At 35.1% G+C, this 20,502-nt stretch overlaps 2 protein-coding genes across 4 annotated transcripts; one reads left to right on the top strand and one right to left on the bottom strand.

Moving 5' to 3' along the window:
• Positions 1-1,560: 1,560 nt before the first annotated feature.
• LOC112508782 (zinc finger CCCH domain-containing protein 30-like) lies at positions 1,561-3,060 on the bottom strand. The gene is made up of 2 exons (XM_025113571.1): positions 1,831-3,060; positions 1,561-1,722 (listed from the first exon to the last, which is right to left on the bottom strand). The coding sequence occupies exons 1-2, from the start codon at positions 3,058-3,060 to the stop codon at positions 1,561-1,563; spliced, it is 1,392 nt and encodes a 463-aa protein (XP_024969339.1).
• A 3,832-nt stretch (positions 3,061-6,892) lies between these two features.
• LOC112520686 (armadillo repeat-containing protein 8) lies at positions 6,893-19,220 on the top strand. Of its 3 annotated transcripts, none has more exons than XM_025129149.1 (8): positions 6,893-7,322; positions 11,999-12,721; positions 14,230-14,325; positions 14,405-14,488; positions 16,826-17,060; positions 17,146-17,306; positions 18,566-18,853; positions 18,944-19,220. In XM_025129149.1, exons 1-8 carry the CDS (start codon positions 6,981-6,983, stop codon positions 18,998-19,000), a joined length of 1,986 nt encoding a protein of 661 aa, XP_024984917.1. In that variant the 5' UTR covers positions 6,893-6,980; the 3' UTR covers positions 19,001-19,220. The 3 variants fall into 3 exon arrangements, with proteins under 3 accessions (XP_024984917.1, XP_024984932.1, XP_024984927.1); XM_025129164.1 differs by lacking the exon at positions 18,944-19,220 and adding an exon at positions 18,037-18,132 and having other exon boundaries at positions 18,566-18,639; XM_025129159.1 differs by lacking the exon at positions 18,944-19,220 and having other exon boundaries at positions 18,389-18,727.
• Positions 19,221-20,502: the final 1,282 nt, after the last annotated feature.

Raw genomic sequence — 20,502 nt, 5'->3', positions numbered from 1 at the left:
TTTAAAAAATCACTGACATAATATATTTTAATTTTAATTAAAATAAATTTTATCAAAAATCTTTTTTAAATGTAATTATTTTTTTTATAAATGTAAGTTATTTTTTGTTATATTTGTTGAATTTTATAGATCTAAATACTTTTTGGTTCAAAAAATATTTAGTGACTTGCTCATTCAAAATATAAATGTTCATTGGGTTTTTTTTCGGACTTTTTTCATTATTTTACCACATTAACTAGGTGTACAAGTCATAAGAATGTATCCAACAAGTTTTAGAAAAGTCCAAGGAGTTATTTAATATGTTTTGGATTGTCCAAAGACTTATTTGTTCCAAAAAATTGTCTAATGAATTATTTAAAATGTTTTAAATTGTTCAAGTACTTATTTATTCCAAAAAATATTCCAATGAGTTATTTAACATGCTTTGGAATGTCTAATGACTTATTTGTTCCAAAAAATTGTCCAAAAACTTGATCATTCCAAACACTAAAGTCCATTGGATTTTTTTAGACTTTTTTCAATATAAAAAGAAGTATATTTTACCAATTAAGAGGAGTATATGTATCCTCATCCAAAAAAATTATGGATAAGAGCAAATCCTTTTCCAAGACCAGCAAAATCCAAAATCATCATCATCATGTTAGAATAACTTATGTACCAAATTATATATTGATTTGAATCTATCAGTTTTTAAAAGAGATCCAATCTTTTATCTTCATTTAATTATATTAATACATTTTTATTCGTGGAAATAATATAGCATATAAAACAAAATCATTATCTACTATTAAACTTTTAACGAGTTACAAAAATTCAATTGAAAAAAAAACCTTGGAACTCATATTATTTATTCAAAATTTACGGAAAAAAGGATAAATTAAACAATTCTAAAATAGAAAGACTTAATACACTCATACTAATTTCTTCTTCACACTATAAATATTAAAAATTATTTTTATATTTATAATATATAATTTGATATGATTTTAATATAAATATGATTATATATAACACTGCTATTCTAAAAATTAAAAGAAAATATTGGAAGATTGATATTGATTTGATTACCGATTATACATCATTAAAAGAACCACCAACCAAATTCAATCACTTTCTGTCCCAAACAATTATAATTCCTCTTAACCAAATGCAACACATCACCAACTCTATCCATCCTACCGCCACCAAAACGACACCACTTCTTTTAAAAATTACATATTCTCCATATATATATATATATATATATGTCATCAAACATAACCTACGATTATTTCATGCAAGAATTTAAGAACATTTTCAACTAATAATAATTTTTACAATTAAATTTCAATTTTTTTAAAAATAACATAATTCTTAAAGATACATACACTTTCACAACATAAAAACGATCTGTGATGCATGATACAACTATTTTATATTTATGTTTAACAACAGGGAGGATTTAAGTAAATCCGAGATCTAGGTTCTAAAAAAATTAATTTCCTAATTTTTCACCCAAATTCTTATTTTTTTTTTCTTGCAAAATAACAAAAATAATTGGTAATAAATAGATAAATAAAATTACCTTTCCCTCCTTGGTCCCGAATCCCGATTGGAGTCATACCAGACAACCATCTCATCAAGTTGCATGTTCGCAAACCATGCTCCCATATCCTTCTTTTTTTCGGTCTCTGGTGGTGGTTCCATTTCTGAACCCTTGGCTGCTGTTTCCTTCACCAAAGACTGAACACATGAACCATCAGGCTCAGTGGGCTAGGACCTTCCATTCACAGACCACTCCACCTTTCCTCTTGCAGAATCCCGTTTTGACAAGTGTGGGCTAAAACAGACCAACTGAGATTGTTTTCCATAAGAACTCATATGGTCAAAACCATTTGGTGAATATGGGTTCATTGGATATAATCGATTTAGAACCACAGGTCTCTGTGATGGCGAAAAAACACCCACCTGATGCCGCTGATTCATTTCAAGATCAAGAAGCAGCTTAACCTCCTCTGCCTGAATGTCTCTAGCGTTAAAAGACAATCTCAGGCGGCTTGCCTGCAGATTGCCGTCGTGCAGCTGCATCGTAGGTGGTGGAGAAAATGGAGGTGGTGACATGGTGGAGGCGGCAGCCGGAGAACCTCGTGGTGATGGCATGGCAGACCCTGATGAAACATATAGCGGTCGGAGTTCCTCAGGTGTGTGGGCAAAGAAACAGACCCTTCGAGCACAAAAATTTTCGTCTTTGCAGAGCCGAGTCCTGTATTGTGCAGGGTGCAGCCAGCACTCGAAAACCCCATGAGCAAATTCACAAACATCTCCAAGCCGGCATTGTCCTTTCTTGAAATCCGGACACGGAACACAGCTATAATGAATTTTCCTTGGGTCCCGCCTTCGCGCACTCTCTCCCGGATGGATAAATGGGCATTCGGTCCAATCATGCGAATAAGCTCGTGAACAAGGACGGATCTTGAAAGCAAACATCCGGAATTCATCAGTCGAATAAGCATCACTCTTTAAATCAGGGAAAAAAGGGTCAATTGGGTACTCTTTCTTCTCATATGACATGCATACACAATCAAGATTCGACTTTAATGAAGCCAAACCGAAATCCTCTTGTTCTATCCCATACGCACCATTTTGAAGCAACTTTTCAAGTGAATCCTTCATGCCCGAAAGATTTGGAGGCACGAAAACAACATCAACAGGACGACGACCATCAGCATCAACCAATTCAGGGTCAGCACCAGATTTTAACAAAATCTTGATGACATCAAAAGCATTAACAGAACCACTCGAAGCAGCACAGTGAAGGGAAGTTGTTTTATCAGGGCCACATGAACTATTTACATCGGCCTCCGATAAAGAAAGTATCAACTTCACAACATCAAGACTACCATAAGTTGCAGCAATCATCAATGGAGTTCTGTGCTCCATTAACATACGCTTCGAGTTTCTTTGACGCCCATACCACAAACCCACTTCATTAATGGCAGAAGCAATAGGAGTGATCAGTCGCTTAAATCCCTCTACATTATTATTGGCAGCAAATTCAAGTAAGTAATTAGATCCAACCATTTTCATTGAATCATTCATATCTTGATGGAGTCTTGAAGTTTAACTGATGAAGACCACCACACATGCTTCTTCAAGAATTGTCGAAAACAATCTGATCTCCATAAATAAATTGGAAATATTAATCAAACTTTATTGAATCAAGTAGTTCTTCCCTGCATCAGTACCCCATTAGAAAGAATCGTGTTCTATCGTCGCAAAACAAATCAAACTTTTAAAAGTAGAATCAATTAATCTCCAACGTTTCAAATATGGGTAGCATTATAGAACTTATCAAATTTATATAATATGGAATGTTCTAGACGTTACTTTTTGATCAAAATTTTAGACCCTAAAAAGGCAGCACAGAAATACCTTCATCTTCACATAAGATCTCGAAAACAGAAACACACGGTAGAAAGGTGAGATTAGAGACAAATTCTGAAGCAACCGCGTAAATAGTTTTTTCAACTTTACAAAAAAAAAGTAAGAAATCCCTCGAGAAAAATGAAAATATTTCCGATTTCTTTGTGACTAAAGCAATGCATTCATCAAAGTTTCGAAATACTAAACGTAATCCATGAGATGTCTACACGAAATCCATTGCAAATGCGTACGGAAACAACAATACTTTTTGAAATGATCAAGAGACCATCGAAACTAAACACAGAAATCCAACACCAAAATTTGAATGACAAAGTGAACAAAGGGGAAATAAATTGGATTCTACTATCACTTGAACGTAAGTTATGAAGAAAACTCTGACCTTCTTTGGAAAATTTTGGCTCGGAAATGCGGGGAGTAGAGTCGGAAGGTTGTGGGAGTGAGTGAACCGGCGGAAGACGGTGGTTGGTGGTGGTTCAGTGGAGTAGGGGAGTTACGGTGACCGGAAAAAACCGGTGGACCCGCGGGAGCGTCTTCTTCGTTTCCTTGCTTTCTTAATGGAGTTCTGTTTTCGTACAAGGAAAGTGAAATCCTATCCGACTCCGACCTTTAAGAATATTTACATTTTAAGCCCCTGTGATTTTTACATCATGCCCCTTGTAGTTGTTCAAGTTGATGCTTACTACCCTAGTGTCAAAATAATTTTACAATTTAAGAAAAAATCAGTAAAAGTACATTCAAAAGTTTATATGAAATAAATTTGATGTTTACGTCATTTTCATGAGTACTTGTGTACGAAACAAGTGCTTTTTTTTCTTTGCAATTGTATGAGTGTATTTGTTAAAATGTAAGTTTTTTATATGTTATTTGTATTTTAGGATAAAGGTGTAATTTTTTAAAATAATATTATATTGAAATTAAAATATCTCATTGTTATCTACTTGTAATTCGTTATTAATGATAACGGATGATTCATTTTCTTTGTTTTACTATTATTCTGTTTTATTTATACTATAACAACTTATAGTTTGTCACAAAATAACTAGTGAAAATCCTATAGCAGCTTATTTTACATGTTTAACGTTCTTTCTCTTGCATTCTATTGATAAATTTGTTACAAAAACGACAACTAAAATGATTCATTCATTCAATGTAAAAAATGATACTGAACAATTTAAGTTTTGAAAAATATGATCAATAAATTAACAAGTTTATTTGAAAGAATAATTTCAAATAAACACTTGTTCATAAGTAATAATAATTCAGGCACCAATCGTGATTTCAAATACGATATTTGTGTAATGTCTAATCAGTTGTCAAATGCAATGACTTGTTTTGTATAGCCTAGTGATGTGAGCACGTATCATGAATAGGAAGCGTACAACGATGTAGACAGTGTCCCAATGTAAAAAAGGAGGTCAAAATTTAACGTATAGTAATCTATTAGACAAAATAATAACGCATTAGTAAATGTCTTCAAATATACGTTGAATTTTTTTGCCAAATCATTATAGTATTCACAAGGGTCGTGTTTGACAACAAAGCTAGCTTATCTTTTAAACTTATTGTAAATACATCATTTGAATAATACATATATTAATAGGTTTTTTCTAAATTATAAAAGTTAATAAAATGTCGATAAATAGTTTTGAATGATAGTAAAAGCGGGCTAAAGTTAAATAAATGAGTGATTATTTTGACTTATCATTAATCTTGACATGTTACACGTACACGATCGAGATGATAACAAAAACACACGTCTTTTGGATGCCAATTGTGGTCCACGTGACCTTACATGTAACATGGGTAGCACACTAGGTTGCCTAACCCATTATCGGCTTGCTACCGCATTGAGGGAACGACCAAAGGAGACTGAACAACTTTGGCCGCAATCTAGGTCGTGCCAAAACACAAAATCAGACGCATGGGACTAATCACACAAATGCTACACTAACATGTCTATGGTACTTTCAGAGGTTGTTAGTAGCTTGGTATACTTTGAGGCACAGACTACAAAAGTGTGTCATAACATACGTGATCATACTTAGATGAAAAATCATATGAATTGCTAAAACGAGTAAAAAAAGGTTTTGACAAAAAAAATGTTGACCTATAACTTTAGAAGGTTGATATTTTTTTAACACATAGTAATTGAACGAATTATAAATTGAAAAAGTTTAAACAATCTTATATATGTAAAAGGAAAACATTTGGAGTATTGAGTTGGCAACATGAGAATTGAGTATTCTTACATAATAAATTGTGGTGGAGTTTTAGTTGTCCCACACTAGTAAAGAGTTAAAAGATTTGAACAAAGTAAATTATATAAGAAAGGTGGATTAGATGCCTTTGTGTCAATTTATGGGATTTGCCTCTTAAGGTTGTCTTAATCTAGATGACACTCTTTAAAATCTATAACCATGGTTGAGTGTCTTACCCAATAATTGAGATTGACGACTCTTGCCTGTTTATCACTTATTGGGTAAATTGTTACGTATAATACCATTTTGATGGACTACAATATTACATTGTAAAATAAATTAGAGTGTTAACTCTTACCGGTAAATGCTTACAGGATAAGTGTTTGAGTAAACACCTTGTTTTATTTTTGATAAACTAGAAGCGTATTCGCACAATTTAACGAAATACATCTTGATTTTTGATGTTTTGTTTTAGTGTTCGTCTATGTAGAGATTTTATAATGCGGTTTTTTGAGAAAAAAAATGTTTTTATATTTGAATAAAATAAAATTTTAAAGACCACAAATATTAAAAAATAATATATCAATATCTGTATCAAATTAACAATTTAAAAGTCCTGTTTAATTTCTTGTTATAATTTAATTTAAGTTTGATAACAAAGCAATTTATTATGTTTAATGTTCTTTTTATAAAGATAGTTTTCAATTTAATTTTTTAATTATAATTTAATTTAGGTTTAACTACGATGTAATTTATTTTAGTTTTAATAACATAATGTTTTTTTTTGTAAAGATACTAATTAAACTGTTACAAGTTAATGATTATCCTAATTATACTTTATATTTTTTATATTTAAAATGATATGTTTATCTTGTATTTGATTATTTTTATTAGTTAATTATATGAATTCAAACATGTAGTTTTTTAAAATTTAACTTTTATAGTATTTACTTGTAATTTTGAATTTTAAGTAATATGTATCATTAAGGAATTAGTTATATGAATTCAAAAATATAACTTTTTAAAGTTATACTCTTGCACTATTTATGTATAATCTTAAATATCAAGTAAAATACAACATAATACAATACTCAATATATTAAAAATGATTTTTAAGAATTTAACGTTTTATAATATAATAAAAATAAAAATATTATATTAAATATAATATAAAAGTTTTATAAATATGAAAGAAAATGATATTTCAAAGAAGTTTACTCGAAAAACAGAAGGACCAAATGGTGGATGTCTTTTGGGACAATTGATGATTGTAGTCTCGTCTCTCTCTAAAAACACACTAACGCGCTTATAGACACGCGTTGGTGCGGCGCGTATGACATTCGCCGTCGTCCGACGACCATGCCAGGCTCAGCGTCGTCGACTCACCGCCCTGAGGGTTTAATTGAGCGGCTTCGCTCCGCCGCCGCAGACGGCGGAGAAGCCAAATTAAAGGTCCTCAGGGAACTTAAGAACCAGATAATTGGCAATCGAACAAAGAAGCTCTCCTACATCAAGTTGGGTGCCGTTCCTTTCGTCGTATCGATTCTATCATCCGCTTCCTCTTCAGCCGATTGCCTTCTCGTACAGTGTGCCGCAACCATTGGCAGTTTTGCATGCGGTGTTGATGCCGGCGTTAAGGCCGTTCTAGATACCGGAGCTTTTCCTCACCTTATAAATCTCCTTTCACATCCGAACGAAAAGGTTTTCTTATTTCCAAATCGTTTTAGTGTTTTTGAATTTGTATTGCTATAACATATTGGTAAGCGGTTTGTTTACTTGGCATAAAAGCGAAAGCGGTAGAAATTAACGTGCCTAATTGGCTAGGGTTAGGTTAATCGGCATAGGATGCAGTTCTCTCAATAACCGATATTCGAGATTGTTTTAATTTTGGAACTTGTTATGTGAAAAGAGACTTCATGATGATGAAATTCTTCTTTACTTCCGCAATCTGATAAGATTGCATGTGCATGATTGATAGTGTCTACATGCATAAATTTGCAAGGTTGATTTGCGCTTGGTTGGTCTATGAAGATACATTCATGATGTATAAACGGTTAGAACCTTCCGTCCATGTAAAATATTATTTTTGCTGATAAACAAAGAGCATATGAGTACAGCATTGTTTGATCCTAGAGCTAAATTATGTGTCAAGGATAAATGCAGTTTGCTAGTTCAAGTACTTCTCACATAGAGCAAACAGTATGTTGTGACTGTAAGATTACCCAATTGCAATGGACTAGTGATACAAGGTAAGTTTGGAGTAGAAATAGTGTTGGAGTAACTGTACATCTGTGGTTTTCTAAGAGCGAGTGTTACGCCCTAGTTGTGTCACTTTCTTTTATTTATCTTATGTTGATCGTGGGCCGTAGAGTGTCTAAACCTTTGGTTGTTTAAACATCTATACTGGATATTTGGATAATATGTATAAAGTATTGTAAATAACCCAACATAAAAAGGTACAACCATCAGCTACTTCTGTTGTACTTGAATCAATATTACAAAACAACCACCATCCTTTTACTTGTAACAGTTGTGTATATAGCTAAAATTGAGAAACAATTGGAAGGTAATGTTATGAATCTAGCTTAAAATGTCTAGGACAACATCTGCTCTTGGCCAATTCCCATGGTAAATTCTATTAGGGTAAATCTCTATCGTACCACCAACCTGCATGTTGGTCTTGAATTGTCCCTGAGGTCAGATATGACTTTCTTCTACCATAGGTTTGCTTAGTGTCGATTTGTCAAAGCTGAAACATGTCCAGGCAGCTTTCTGATGCTTGTTGGAAAGCTAGAAAAATCCAGTAATTAACTACTTAAGATCTAATAAAGTGGCAAGAAAGGGAGCAACTACTAAGCTTACTTCTTTATGGTCCCAAGATCATGCGTTCAAGCCATGGAAGTAACCTTCTAGACTGTGTGTAATGAGTGTTAAGCTAGTCATTCCCAAACCAATAGGATTCAAATGACTAGCTAATGAACCACTGTTGTACGAAATGTTAAGCGATGCTAGGGGGTAGAGTGGTATTCTAGTGCTGGCGTGCCTAAGTAGGAATTAAGACCTAAGAGGATGCTTAACTAAGAGAAATCAAGCTGGCCATTTAACCTATAAAAGTATCATTACTTTTAGATGATGTAAACATCTGAAGTAAAAGTTCTGATTCCAATTTATTTTGATACAGTTGTTTTTCTAATCACTAATTTCTATTTCCAAAACTCTACCATTTCTAATTTCTATCTGATTGGCAATAATTGCAAATTTTCTCGTTTGCATTTAGGAAATTTGGCTATATGAGATAAAGCTGAATTTGGGATGCAATATTTGTTGGCTTAATTAGTTTTCTAATTGGGCCAAGAGTTACCTAGCCTTTTAATTTATACATTTAGTTAGTAGGGTAAACCCAATTAGTCTCTGCCTAGCCTTCTAGATCCTGCTTATTTTTTGGAAATGTTTAATTCAGTGAATTTGCTGATCAAAGTAAGAAGTTGATGCAGTGATGCCATAGTTGTCATGTCGGTAGCCAACTACAAGGATGCCATGGCCACATGTCATTTGTACAACGACAAGTTGTTCACTATATGCTATTAATGTGTGTAAATTTTTGTAATAGAATTATACTCAAATATACCAACGTTTAGCCGTCAAATATAAGGTGTTTGGTATTAAGTACAAAAGATTTACGCACATTCAACAAGCTAGAACACTATACGACTTTATGCCTATTTTTAAAAACTAAAACACACAATATCAACTATACACACATGATGCATAACAACTATAAGGTTTCCTACTTAGAATCTAGAATTTATCGTCATAATACATTTAGGGCTAAAGTTCCAAATTCAATGCCATGTTGATTAAGGCTTGCACATCATGCACAGAGAATTGTATCTTTCTCTGGCTTAGGTAATTTTAGTAATAAAAGAGAACAAGAAGTGTAGTAGCAAAAGACGTGCTAATATTACTCCACTAAAGAAAAGCAGAAGGAAGGAAGGAAGAAGAAAACAGAAGACAACACACCAAGGAAAGGAGAAGAAAGAAGAAGAATGGGAGTTGTATATCTCGACTCATGAGAGAAGAGTTGCGATGCTCTTTGGATGATGAGAAGGGACAATATTCTGCTGTTGTGATGCGACTTTTGAGTTTTCTAACTTGTCAAGTTTATGCACTCATCTTCTCATGTCTCACCGTTCCACTATTTAGTGCACAGTTGATTAGCGCATAAGTTGGGTTTCGAAATTGATCTATGTAATCAGTTTTTTTTCTCTCTTTCTCCATTTACTTTTTGATTGGGCTGTTATAAAGTTCCATTTTGACCTATACACGTGGCTTCACCATGAATTACAAAGCAAGCGTCATTAAAATTGATATGAATTACAAGGTGACTGCATCAAACTGACATCAAGGCAAGGGAGCCATGCAAATTGGTCATGTCTATGACAACAAGGTGACACTTAGGTTGTCGACTAAGCATTCCTAAGCTATGATTTTCAGAACACTTCAATGAACACCTTGCTAAGTACTAACCTGGAGTGGATAAGCACATGCTTATTGGACCTTCTACTTTAGGAATGAGAAATATTCACACAATATTTTTCTAGTATTTTCTATCACTTGTTTTAGAGCAAAACTACTTGAGCACTTGCATAATTATTGTTATGCCTACTGGCAAAGAGATTCTGGGTGTTTTAATGCTAGAGAGTGAGAACCTCTCTATACTTGTGAGATATACAAGTCTTCCCATAATTGCCGTTGGCTATTAGTACTAAAAGGGCATAAACAAGAAGTGACTCAATACCCAACATGCTATAAGCTGAAGGGTTAAATACCAAATTATTGATATGCTGCTATCTGACAGGTGTCTTTCTTCTAGTCTTCAATTCATCAGCCTCAAAAGGTGAAACCATTGTTTAAATCAAGGAACCAAGTAGCACCATCTTAGTTGCATATCATCAAAAAGTAGACAAGAGTGAAATCCTAAAGGGCACATGTCATGATGCTCCAGGCCCATTTTGCATCTAAATCTGATTTTCTAACCACACTTATGTCATGTCAAGCCTCAAGTTGAACTACCTTGTATGCTAATCAACCATGGTCAGAGAAACCTACGTCTTTCTCCTCCTCACTGAGGGTGAGTCTGCTTCTATTCTGTGCACTCTGGTTCTAATCAATTCAGTTTATAAACCTTGCAGATTCAATTTCCCACATTAGAATGACCCATCAGCAAAGCCACAGAATGTCAACTCACATTTAATATTCCTCTTGGTGATGAAAATTTTGTTCCTGCTTATAGTACTTGGTGTATCCCATGGTTTGGACTTCTCAACACCTATATTCCACCACCCTTGAAGTTGGGAGGGCTACCCTTCATAGGGTTATTAAAGGCATCCAATAGTTTGCGAGAAAGAATCTAGCAAAGCCATCCCGTGGGTGCGATGTAAGCAATTGCATTAAGAATGATCACATTCTTCTCTCTCAACGCACAAAGGTCACTAATCTAGTGTTTGCTGAATTATTCTCAATAATCTTTATTAGGGGATCGATGGTAGGATCTTCGTTGACATACCATCCCTATTGTACTTGTGAAACATATTTATTTTCTTACTCAGTGTTGGAGCCCAAAATCATTTTTGTTGTTTGCTTGATCACCATCATGATCATTATATAATATATGTGCTTTATGATACTTGGCCTGCTTTTTCCATGTAGAAACCTTTCTATTTGCATGTCTTCTTTCTGTTAAGCATTCAATTTGGTCTAGATCCAATTTCATTACACCTTTTTACAATTTACGTTCATCATTAAATCCAACAATAAGAGGATCTATTCGTTAGCCTGATCCATGTCTGGCTTATTTCTCTTATGAATTGATGATAAAATCCATTTGTAGCTGGCCTAACACAACATATGGCATACATACGTTCATACTCGAGAATTTTACTTGAGTCAAGACATTGGTTCTATGTGTGAACTGTGATTTCTTATTCCTTGTTTTCAACGTCCTAATGAATTTTCTTTTGGTTTTTTATATGATATTCTTTTCATGAATTTTGCCATAACAATTAACTTTAGCCAACACCACCCCCTTTTGACTTTATTCTCTCTCACGGGATCTCAAATTGTGCATCAATAGTCGGTTATTGCTAATAGGCTTATTTAGCAATGCTAGTGGTAGTTGTGACGAACTATTACACTATTGTGTGGGTCTCATGGCAAATGTGGTCTATTGCTTCATATTTAATTAAATGCAACCATTTGTGAAAGTAATTATTAAATTTATGTCACATATATCTACTTGTTGGCAATGTACATGTTCTGATACTGCCAGTCTCTTAAACAAGTGCTGAACCTCTTAAAAATTTGAATTTGTCCTGCAGGTTGTAGATGCAGGAGCTCGTGCCCTTAAAATGATATATCAATCAAAAGTGGCTCCTAAGTATGACTTTTTTGAAGAGAAAAACATGGAATTTCTTATATCTTTGCTAGATAAGAATAACGAAAATGTAACTGGACTTGGTGCAAGTATCATAACACATTCTTGTGAAACGAATGATGAACAGAAGATATTGGGTGATGCTGGAGTTCTAAAGAAGCTCATTGACCTCCTTGGAGGCACTACAAGCCAGAGAGATGCTAGCTTAGAATCGTTTGCTACAATTATCAAAGAAAATCCAGAAGTTATTTCAAAGTTTGTGGGACCTGAAAATGGTAGAACATGGGGCACTTTAATAGAGTTAACGAAAGATAGGTATCCAAGGACAAGATTGCTTGCATGCGTGTGCTTAATTTTGATTAAGAACGCTGCTCCATCCTATCTTCAATCTGTGGGAATCAGAACCAAGTTGATATTGGTATTACTTGAACTTATTGATGATCCTGGTCAAGTGGGAGATGAAGCGGTGTTGACTTTATCTAGTTTCATAGCGGATGACGAGGGTCTGCAAAAGTTGGCTTTTGAGGCGAGTACTATTGACAAACTTTGTGACCACTTGCAAAAAGAATTGTTACAAGCCAAACGTCTTCAGGGAATATTTATGACATTGGCTAATCTTTGCTCGAATCTGGAATGTTGCAGGTCTATCATTTTACAATCACCCAAGGTTTGTTGTTTCATGATTTCTTTCATTTGTTGGATTTGGATCCATTTAGAGGCTATTAGAAGCTACACTTGTTGATTTACAGAAACTTCCATAGAATGACAATTCTTCAGTTTGCACCATGATGTAGAGTTTGTTTTCTACTCATGCATGATAGAACGTTCTATCAATGTTTTGTTTTGAAATTTTCAATTACTTTTTTGGCCCTTCTTTGGTTGGAAATGTTCAAATCCAAGCAAAAATTTGAAATTCCATGAATTGGTGTGGGAGAATCAATTTCTTTCCCAATTCAGCATCGCCACACTTTTTTCTTATTTGTGATTCGGAAGGGTGTGAGGTGATGACTTCACTTGATACATGAGAAAACACTGTTGTCATTGTCAATTTAGCATCTTCTTAGAATATCACAAAATGCTTTTAAGTTGCACTTGTTAGTTACGTAAATTTCCACAGAAACAACATTTTTCAATATGCACCCCAATGTAGTGTTTGTGGTTCAACTTGTGCATGATATAATTTGTCCTATGACAATGTTTTGTCTTGAAATTTAAAATTTTCATATATTTCACCTAATCATCATTTTTTTCTTGTAAACTGTTTATATTCTAGTAAAAACTTGAAATTTCATGAGATGGTGTGGGAGAACCAACTTTTTCCCATTCTGCATTCTTATTTGTGATCAGTAAGGATGTGAGGTAGATCATTTCACTTTCTATATCAGAAAGCACTGTTGTCATGGTCAATTTAACACCTTTTGAGTAGACCAGAAACATTTTCCTTCCAAAAATCTTACCTGACAAAGGTAGGTGTTTGGTTATAGATAAAAGTCTTTCTCAGTTTTCCTCTCCCTAAAATATGAGGGTTGGGGGTTCTGGATGAACCCGGAGTATTGGCAATCACATGACCTGTTCTTGTCATACTGTGGAACATATGACCAGATAGCTGTTCAGATTTCATTTCACTTTATATGGTTCAGATAAGTGAGATTTGTACATCAAAATCTTTCATGCTTTGCACACAAGGTAAGATGGGAAACTATAAGAGGTATGCAAAGAAGTGAGGGCTGTGCAGTAAATGCCTGTATAGAGTGGCTAACTGTCTTCCTTGGGGTCTATTTGACTTGGTTTCTTCATTTTGGCGGTGACTGCTGTTGGTCATTTTAAATCTACCAGTACTGTTGCCCTCCCAGCTTAGTGTGTTTAATCAATGATTTAGCATATGTTCTTACTTAACAAGTTTGATGCTGCACACCTCATGATTGTAATACGAATTATGTTTGTTACTCATGAAATGCCCATGCTGACATTGGTAGCTTTATTGACGTGTTATCATTATTTGTCCAAGTTCTCCTCCATTTTGCCTCTTGCTTAGTGCATCATCTCTTTGTTCTTTAAAAGTTTGAAGTCTGTTTTTATGTGTTTAGTGCTAAAACGAACTTGGATGGTTGGAAAATTTCTTTTACTGTCACTTCTGAACATTCTACTTGTTTGCTTTTGGCTACACTTGTACAGGCCTTAAACATTGTAACTGCTGCTCTGACTCATGCTACTGCGGATGTACGAGTTGCTGCTTGTATCTGTTTGAAAAATATTTCTCGCTCGGTCAAGGTTCGTAGTTTTGAAAAAAGCATGTCATATTTTTATAAAGTTCTCTTCGAGTATCTTCGCTAAAACTATTTTTTGGCAGTATCTTAGTGCAGGTCATTTTATGACAGAAGCAGTTATCATGCCGCTGATTCAGCTTCTATATGATACTTCAACTTCTGTCCAGGTACATCTTGCCTCCACCTCCCCCCAAAGAAAAACAAAATCTAGGAAACTACAGAGAGGTGATAGACTAGGCTCGGGACCTCCCTCTTTTCTTTCAGAGTCATGGGGTGGAGTGGTGGAGTCTCAATATCTCTCCATTTTGCCAACAACAAGAGTGATTAATGTGCACACATAGGGATTCAAACTAGCAGTCCTGTGTCTTCTTAATTATATGGATTTAATGCCTAGCAAATACAACTTAAGATTTCCTTTTTTCTTTTCTTTTTTGTTGCTAAAGAGCATCTGTTTGGTTGGAATGTTATACCTTTTTCTTGCTTTAGAACAATACATTGCTGTAGACTAAGGGGCTGTTTGGCGGTTGCTGAATGGTTTGGTGCAGAATGGTTAAGTGGTCAGAATGGTTAAGAGGACCAGAATAGTTAAGTGCTGAATGAAATAATGTTGTTTGGTAATTGTTCTCTGAATGACAGTAAATTACCATTTTAACCCTCATTCACATTAGGGATGCTACTTCAACCTTAAACACTTGTATGACCTAAATTAACAACAAACAAAGCAAATTATCAACTGGAACTAGCTTCTAGTCAACTTCAAAAACTGAATCAGTCAACCCTAATCTACATCATCAATCAATCTAAAAAAATGTTGCAAGAAATCAGTTAAAAAATGGAAGTATCATCTCTGTGCTAGTTTCATTCATCTTTCTCATCCTCCTCCTTCGAAGAAACAACCGCAGACAAGGACCCAACCTTAAACACTCGCTAGTGGTTTTTGAGTTTAGCCAACTGATTTTTATCTTAAATGGATTCCTGGAGACGGAGACGATGGAGGCGGAGACGGGGACGGAGATGGTGGAGGCAACACAGCAGCAACTCGGGAGAGGCGACACAGCAGCAACTCGGGAGAGGCAGCAACTCATGGGAGGATGCGAGATCGACTGGAAGGAGGAAGGAGGGTGGGAGGAGACGAGATCGATTGGAAGGAGGGTGGGAGGCGTGGGAGGAGACGAGATCGATTGGAAGGAGGAGAGGGCAAAAATGGATCGATCGTGGGAGCAGCGGGCTGTTGAGGAGAGGGCAAAAATGGAAGAAGACCCCTCTGAATCGTTGAGGGGAGCCCTAGCCCCTAAATGGTTAAGAGCCTTTTGTAACCATTAAGAGTTTCTTTTTTTTTTTGCCAAACAACCCTTGCCTCTTAGCGATTAAGAGGTTGGCTCTTAATGTCACCATTAAGAGCCAAACAAACAGCCCCTAAGATCTTTGACAAGCTTTACATCTTGAAGATTTGTTGCATTTTGAGAAGTTTCTAGGAGCAGTGCTATTTTCTTTATTCACATGGCTGAAAGCTTGAACCCAGATCTGTGTATGATTTTATGTTGTGTATATCCACATGTCTTGATATACAAAAATAGGAACCGGAAACAAATACCCATGTGAAGAAGTGCATTAAAATTTAAAGTAAAATGTGAAATTTAATTACGAATATTGAGGTTAACATTGCTAAAAAATCAAACGACAAGGTTCAATTGGAGCTAAACTAGAACATGTCAAGGTTTTTGGTGACACTTGGGTTGGGTTGATCCCAACCCATGAGCAACCCTATGTGTGTGTGTCTAGATAGATAGTAATCTAACCTAGGCAGTGTTCGATGTGGGTAACCCAATCTACACCATGAGATCATCATCTAACAGCTGCAATGCATCTTCTAGTTTGACCCATTTGCTACAATTATTCTTGGATAGCGATATTCACTATGGTGGTTCGATTATTTTTAGATGGTGGATGAGGCTAAATGGACTTGCTCCCCTGCAGCAAAAGGTTATGATTCCATAGCCGCTATCAGATGGGAATTGATTTCTGTAACCATCCAATCTACAATTGACAGGGAGATGGCTCCTCCATTAGCTTAATGACTACAGATAAGTTGATTTATCTACCGGGAACCGAAGTGGATAGTGAAGAATCATCCTTCTATTAGATGGTGTTCTGGGTACTCACAAATGTCTTGGTGAAGTCATGTTTTATCGGAATTTAAAATGGGATAATTTCCCTATATAGATATATGATTAGTTGAAAAGTGAGTAGGTTCTAACCAATGCATATGAAAACCTCCAAAACACGATTCCATGTCAGCTGACTTGCCAATGTCTGCTTAGCAACTGGTTAGGAAAATGATCCACCAGATTTTTCACTTTCATTTAGTGCTGGCTATCAGGCTATGAATCAAATTCCATATATAATTTGCATAAGTAAATCTGATATGCTCATATTCCTCGGTGTTCCTTATTCGTAGGCTTTGGTTATATGGTTAACTGGATTTCAATGCCATCAATTTGCAGGTTGCTGCATTATGCACTATCAGTAACTTAGTGGTCGATTTTACCATGCACAAGTCCCTTTTCGTACAAAGTGGAGGTGTGAAACAGCTTGTTCAGCTATCAAAATCTATGGATTCAACTGTTAGGCTAAATGCTGTATGGGCTTTGAGAAACTTGATGTTTCTTGTCGACAGCAGGTGTAAAGAAGGGATCTTTATGGAGCTGAGAGCATTGACATTAACAAGCCTCGTCTGTGGTAATCCAATGTTCACTATAGTCGATGACTTGATTATGCAAATTGCAGGAACCATACATTGACTACTGCACAACATGCCTAACAGATCCTAGTGCTTCTGTCCAAGAGCAAGCTTTGGCCCTTGTTTGCAACCTTGTTAACGGACCTGTCGACTCTATTGAGTATGTTTTCACCGAGGATGGTCTTTTACTGAATGCTGTTGGAAGACAATTATGGAGCGCTTCAAAACATGAAGTTCTGATTCAGGTTAGAAGTCTTTCCTATAAAAGTTTAGGTGTAAATGACTCTCCTAATTCTATCATTCAGATTGCATATTAACAGGATCTGAAAAGCCAAATAGAATATTCAAATTCTTTTGTTGCGAAATCCCATAAATCTACACGCCATGTAGGATGTATTACATTTGATGTTATGATCTACTGTTTGCAATTAAGTAGGAGTAAATTACAGCTCTAGAACCTGAAACCTTGATATGCATTGGCTCAGAATCTCTACAATTGTAGTTTGTGCTTTGTTGTTGTCACATTGCAACATAGCAGTTTTCTTTAGTGTCTTCCGTAAGTATATCTAGAATTTCGTACCAGTTATTTCCTATGAGTTTTGGCAAAAATGAGACTGTGCATTCATTCTTAATTTCTTATATTTTCACACTTGAATGTTTCATGTTATAAGACCTAACATTAGCCATTGTGATGAAGGGTTTTCTCTCTGTTACTATAATAGGGCTTCTGGCACCAGCATCTAAGTTTATTTAGGCATGGACTAGTCCATTGTTATTCGGTTAATCCAATTCATGAATGGACTTCTTCTTGATAGCGAATTGATTATGTCAAGTATCAAACCATATATAAATAACTCTCTTGATCAAGAAGCATACCGTGTGGGAAATATATTGATCTGGTCCCTTTTACCCATTGGGAAACATATATTTTGGGCACTATACAACTGAGTATTTATTTGGGCACTTCATGTTCAGATCACTTGTTTCTGCCACTCCTGCGTTTCAGCCATCAGATATGTCTAACATAATTACCCTTGACGGGCGTTAATGGTGACATCATCTAATATACAAGTAAGTTGGTAAATTCATTTTCTTTTGGCTAGAAAATAGGATTGGTGGACAATGTGGTCAAATCATGATGTACAGTGGCCCAAATAAGAATAATTTACTTGGTAGTATCTGCATATTTCCCCAAATATACTAGCCGTTGTTTCTCTGAGGCTACCCTGGCTTCCCTCATATGATAAAGGGCAACTATTCAAAGCGATTAGTAAATCTTACAAGATGATCCTATCTCTATGTTTTATTTTTATTTTTTTGGTTACAGTGGGTGTCTCGACTAATCCCATGGCCCCTGAAGATAACAACAACGACGCAGATCCCCAATGCCCTGAGGGGAACCAAATTGATGACCTATACCTTTATTTGGCAGTTGCGCTGGCTGTTTCTATCTTATCGAGGACAGTTGTTTTTTTAGTTTTGAAGTGTGCTTAATATTGTACAGGGAATGTATGTGCTGTGCAATGTGGCATCTGGGCAAGAGTTCCACAAGGAAGCAGTGATGCAGCAACTTCTCCCACAGCCACAGGCAAGCAATGAAGATACCCAGTCAATAATGGTGAGGATGTTGCAAAGTGATGTTGCCCAATTGCGAACAGCTGCTGTATGGACTATAGTCAATCTCACTATTCCAACTGGTGCTGGTGCATTAGCACGAGTCGTAAAACTAAGAAATGCTGGCATAGTCTCTCAATTGAAGAACATGGTGAATGATCCTTGCTTGGATGTCAAGGTGGTCTTCTTCTCGACTCTTTTTCTTTTTCATAGAATACATCTGTCTGTTATTTTCTTCAATTCGTGATGCATCGTTGTCTGATTGCAGCTTCGTGTACGAACTGCACTGGGGCAATCTATGACTTTTGGGGATTTCTCTACATGAAAAGTGGTGATGGAGAATTGGGGGGCAGTGGAGTGAGTCTTGGTTGTTGTAACTTTGTATTTTTGTTTACAATTATTATCAGTTTTGTTGGCCTCTTAATTTGTAAGGTTGCAAACGAAGTTGCAGTTGCAGTTGCCTATGAGAGAGTAGTAGTCTTTCATTCCTTCATCTTATTATAACCTACTATAGTTCATTATAATCTATTTTCTAATTTCATTCACTTACTATATTTTGATATATCTTTTACTGCTATTAATATATATATCATCAATGGTGTAAATTGGGTCAAAGAATTTCATTTAATTTTCTAGAAATGCTCATCTTAAAGTGTTTGTAGCTTCAAAACAACTCAATCAAAACCTTTTGTTTTCTTTCAGGGTACGTGAAACTTTTGATAATGGCTCCATCTCCAAATTAATTATGATGCAAGAAAACCAACAACAATTAATCCTCGATCAAGAAACAGACCTCCACCAAGTGTAGTGGTTGATCCTTCAATTAAGAAGAGGAAGATGGATGATAAATTGAATGTACAACTGTTGGAAATTATTGTAGGAAGGAAGATGATACTAAAAAAGTTTTATAAGGCTTTTACATCAATTGGGCTTTAAACATATTAATGGGCTCATGTGGGGGTAAGAGTGGAAGGTCCAACAGGCACATGCAGCCATGGCCAAGGGAAAACTTTGCACTTTGTCTTTAGGAAGAAGCCCTTCCTTAAACACACATGAAAAAACTGCAATTCTCTCTTCTCTTTCGATCACACAGTGTCGTTTTCTTCCTAAACTATTTTAGCATCAACTTTGTTTATAATTTCGTTGTCATAAGTTGCTGATAAATGAAATACAACTGCATGTTGGCTCTAATTATTGTCTTGCAATTTACTTTTTGTTCACTAAGTGAACAAGCCTGCTTCTACCCCTTTCATTTACTGATTCTATCGCGAATGCTAGTTTTTAATCTTTGTGATATCAATGGGTTTGGGTTTTAGATATTCCGAATTCTGTAATCACCATCTTGATCAAATAAAGATTCAGTTTAATATGTTTTTCTTATTTGTCGATAAAGTTTTAAACTTTAATGATAAAGATTCGAACTTTTATTGAATTTTTTTTAATAGTACAATCTTAATTTTTTCAACAACTAAAAGCACAAATATATGCAGAGAATGTAACAATCGTTGGTCATGGATTGAATGCTTGTATACATGTGTATATATGTATATAGTCTACAATCTTATTCTTTTTACTTTCTTCTACATACTGACATACATACACACACACACACACATATATATATATATATACATATATTGTTTGTGGTATCCGTGAGATCCAATCCCAACTACAAATCAAATGTTATATTATAAAATTAATAATTTTGGTAATCTTAACTTAAAATATTAATTAAGGGCATTTTAGGGATTTTATAAATATCTTCTCTCATCTTTCCTCTCTCCGACGAATCTTATTCAGGGAACTTTATTCCGATTAACCTTATGT

The sequence above is a fragment of the Cynara cardunculus genome (assembly GCF_001531365.2).
Source record: "Cynara cardunculus var. scolymus isolate 2C chromosome LG 1, CcrdV1, whole genome shotgun sequence".
Taxonomy (NCBI): domain Eukaryota; kingdom Viridiplantae; phylum Streptophyta; class Magnoliopsida; order Asterales; family Asteraceae; genus Cynara; species Cynara cardunculus.
This window is presented reverse-complemented; position numbering and strand designations above follow the sequence as displayed.

Excerpts from the sequence above, each read along its gene's own strand:
- LOC112508782 (XM_025113571.1), bottom strand. The coding sequence starts at position 3,060 with ATGGTTGGATCTAATTACTTACTTGAATTTGCTGCCAATAATAATGTA. Across the intron at positions 1,723-1,830 it reads ATGGAAAACAATCTCAGTTG|TCTTTGGTGAAGGAAACAGC; the intron begins GTCTGTTTTAGC and ends TCATGTGTTCAG.
- LOC112520686 (XM_025129149.1), top strand. The coding sequence starts at position 6,981 with ATGCCAGGCTCAGCGTCGTCGACTCACCGCCCTGAGGGTTTAATTGAG. Across the intron at positions 14,326-14,404 it reads ATATTTCTCGCTCGGTCAAG|TATCTTAGTGCAGGTCATTT; the intron begins GTTCGTAGTTTT and ends ATTTTTTGGCAG. Across the intron at positions 17,061-17,145 it reads ATTAACAAGCCTCGTCTGTG|ATCCTAGTGCTTCTGTCCAA; the intron begins GTAATCCAATGT and ends CATGCCTAACAG.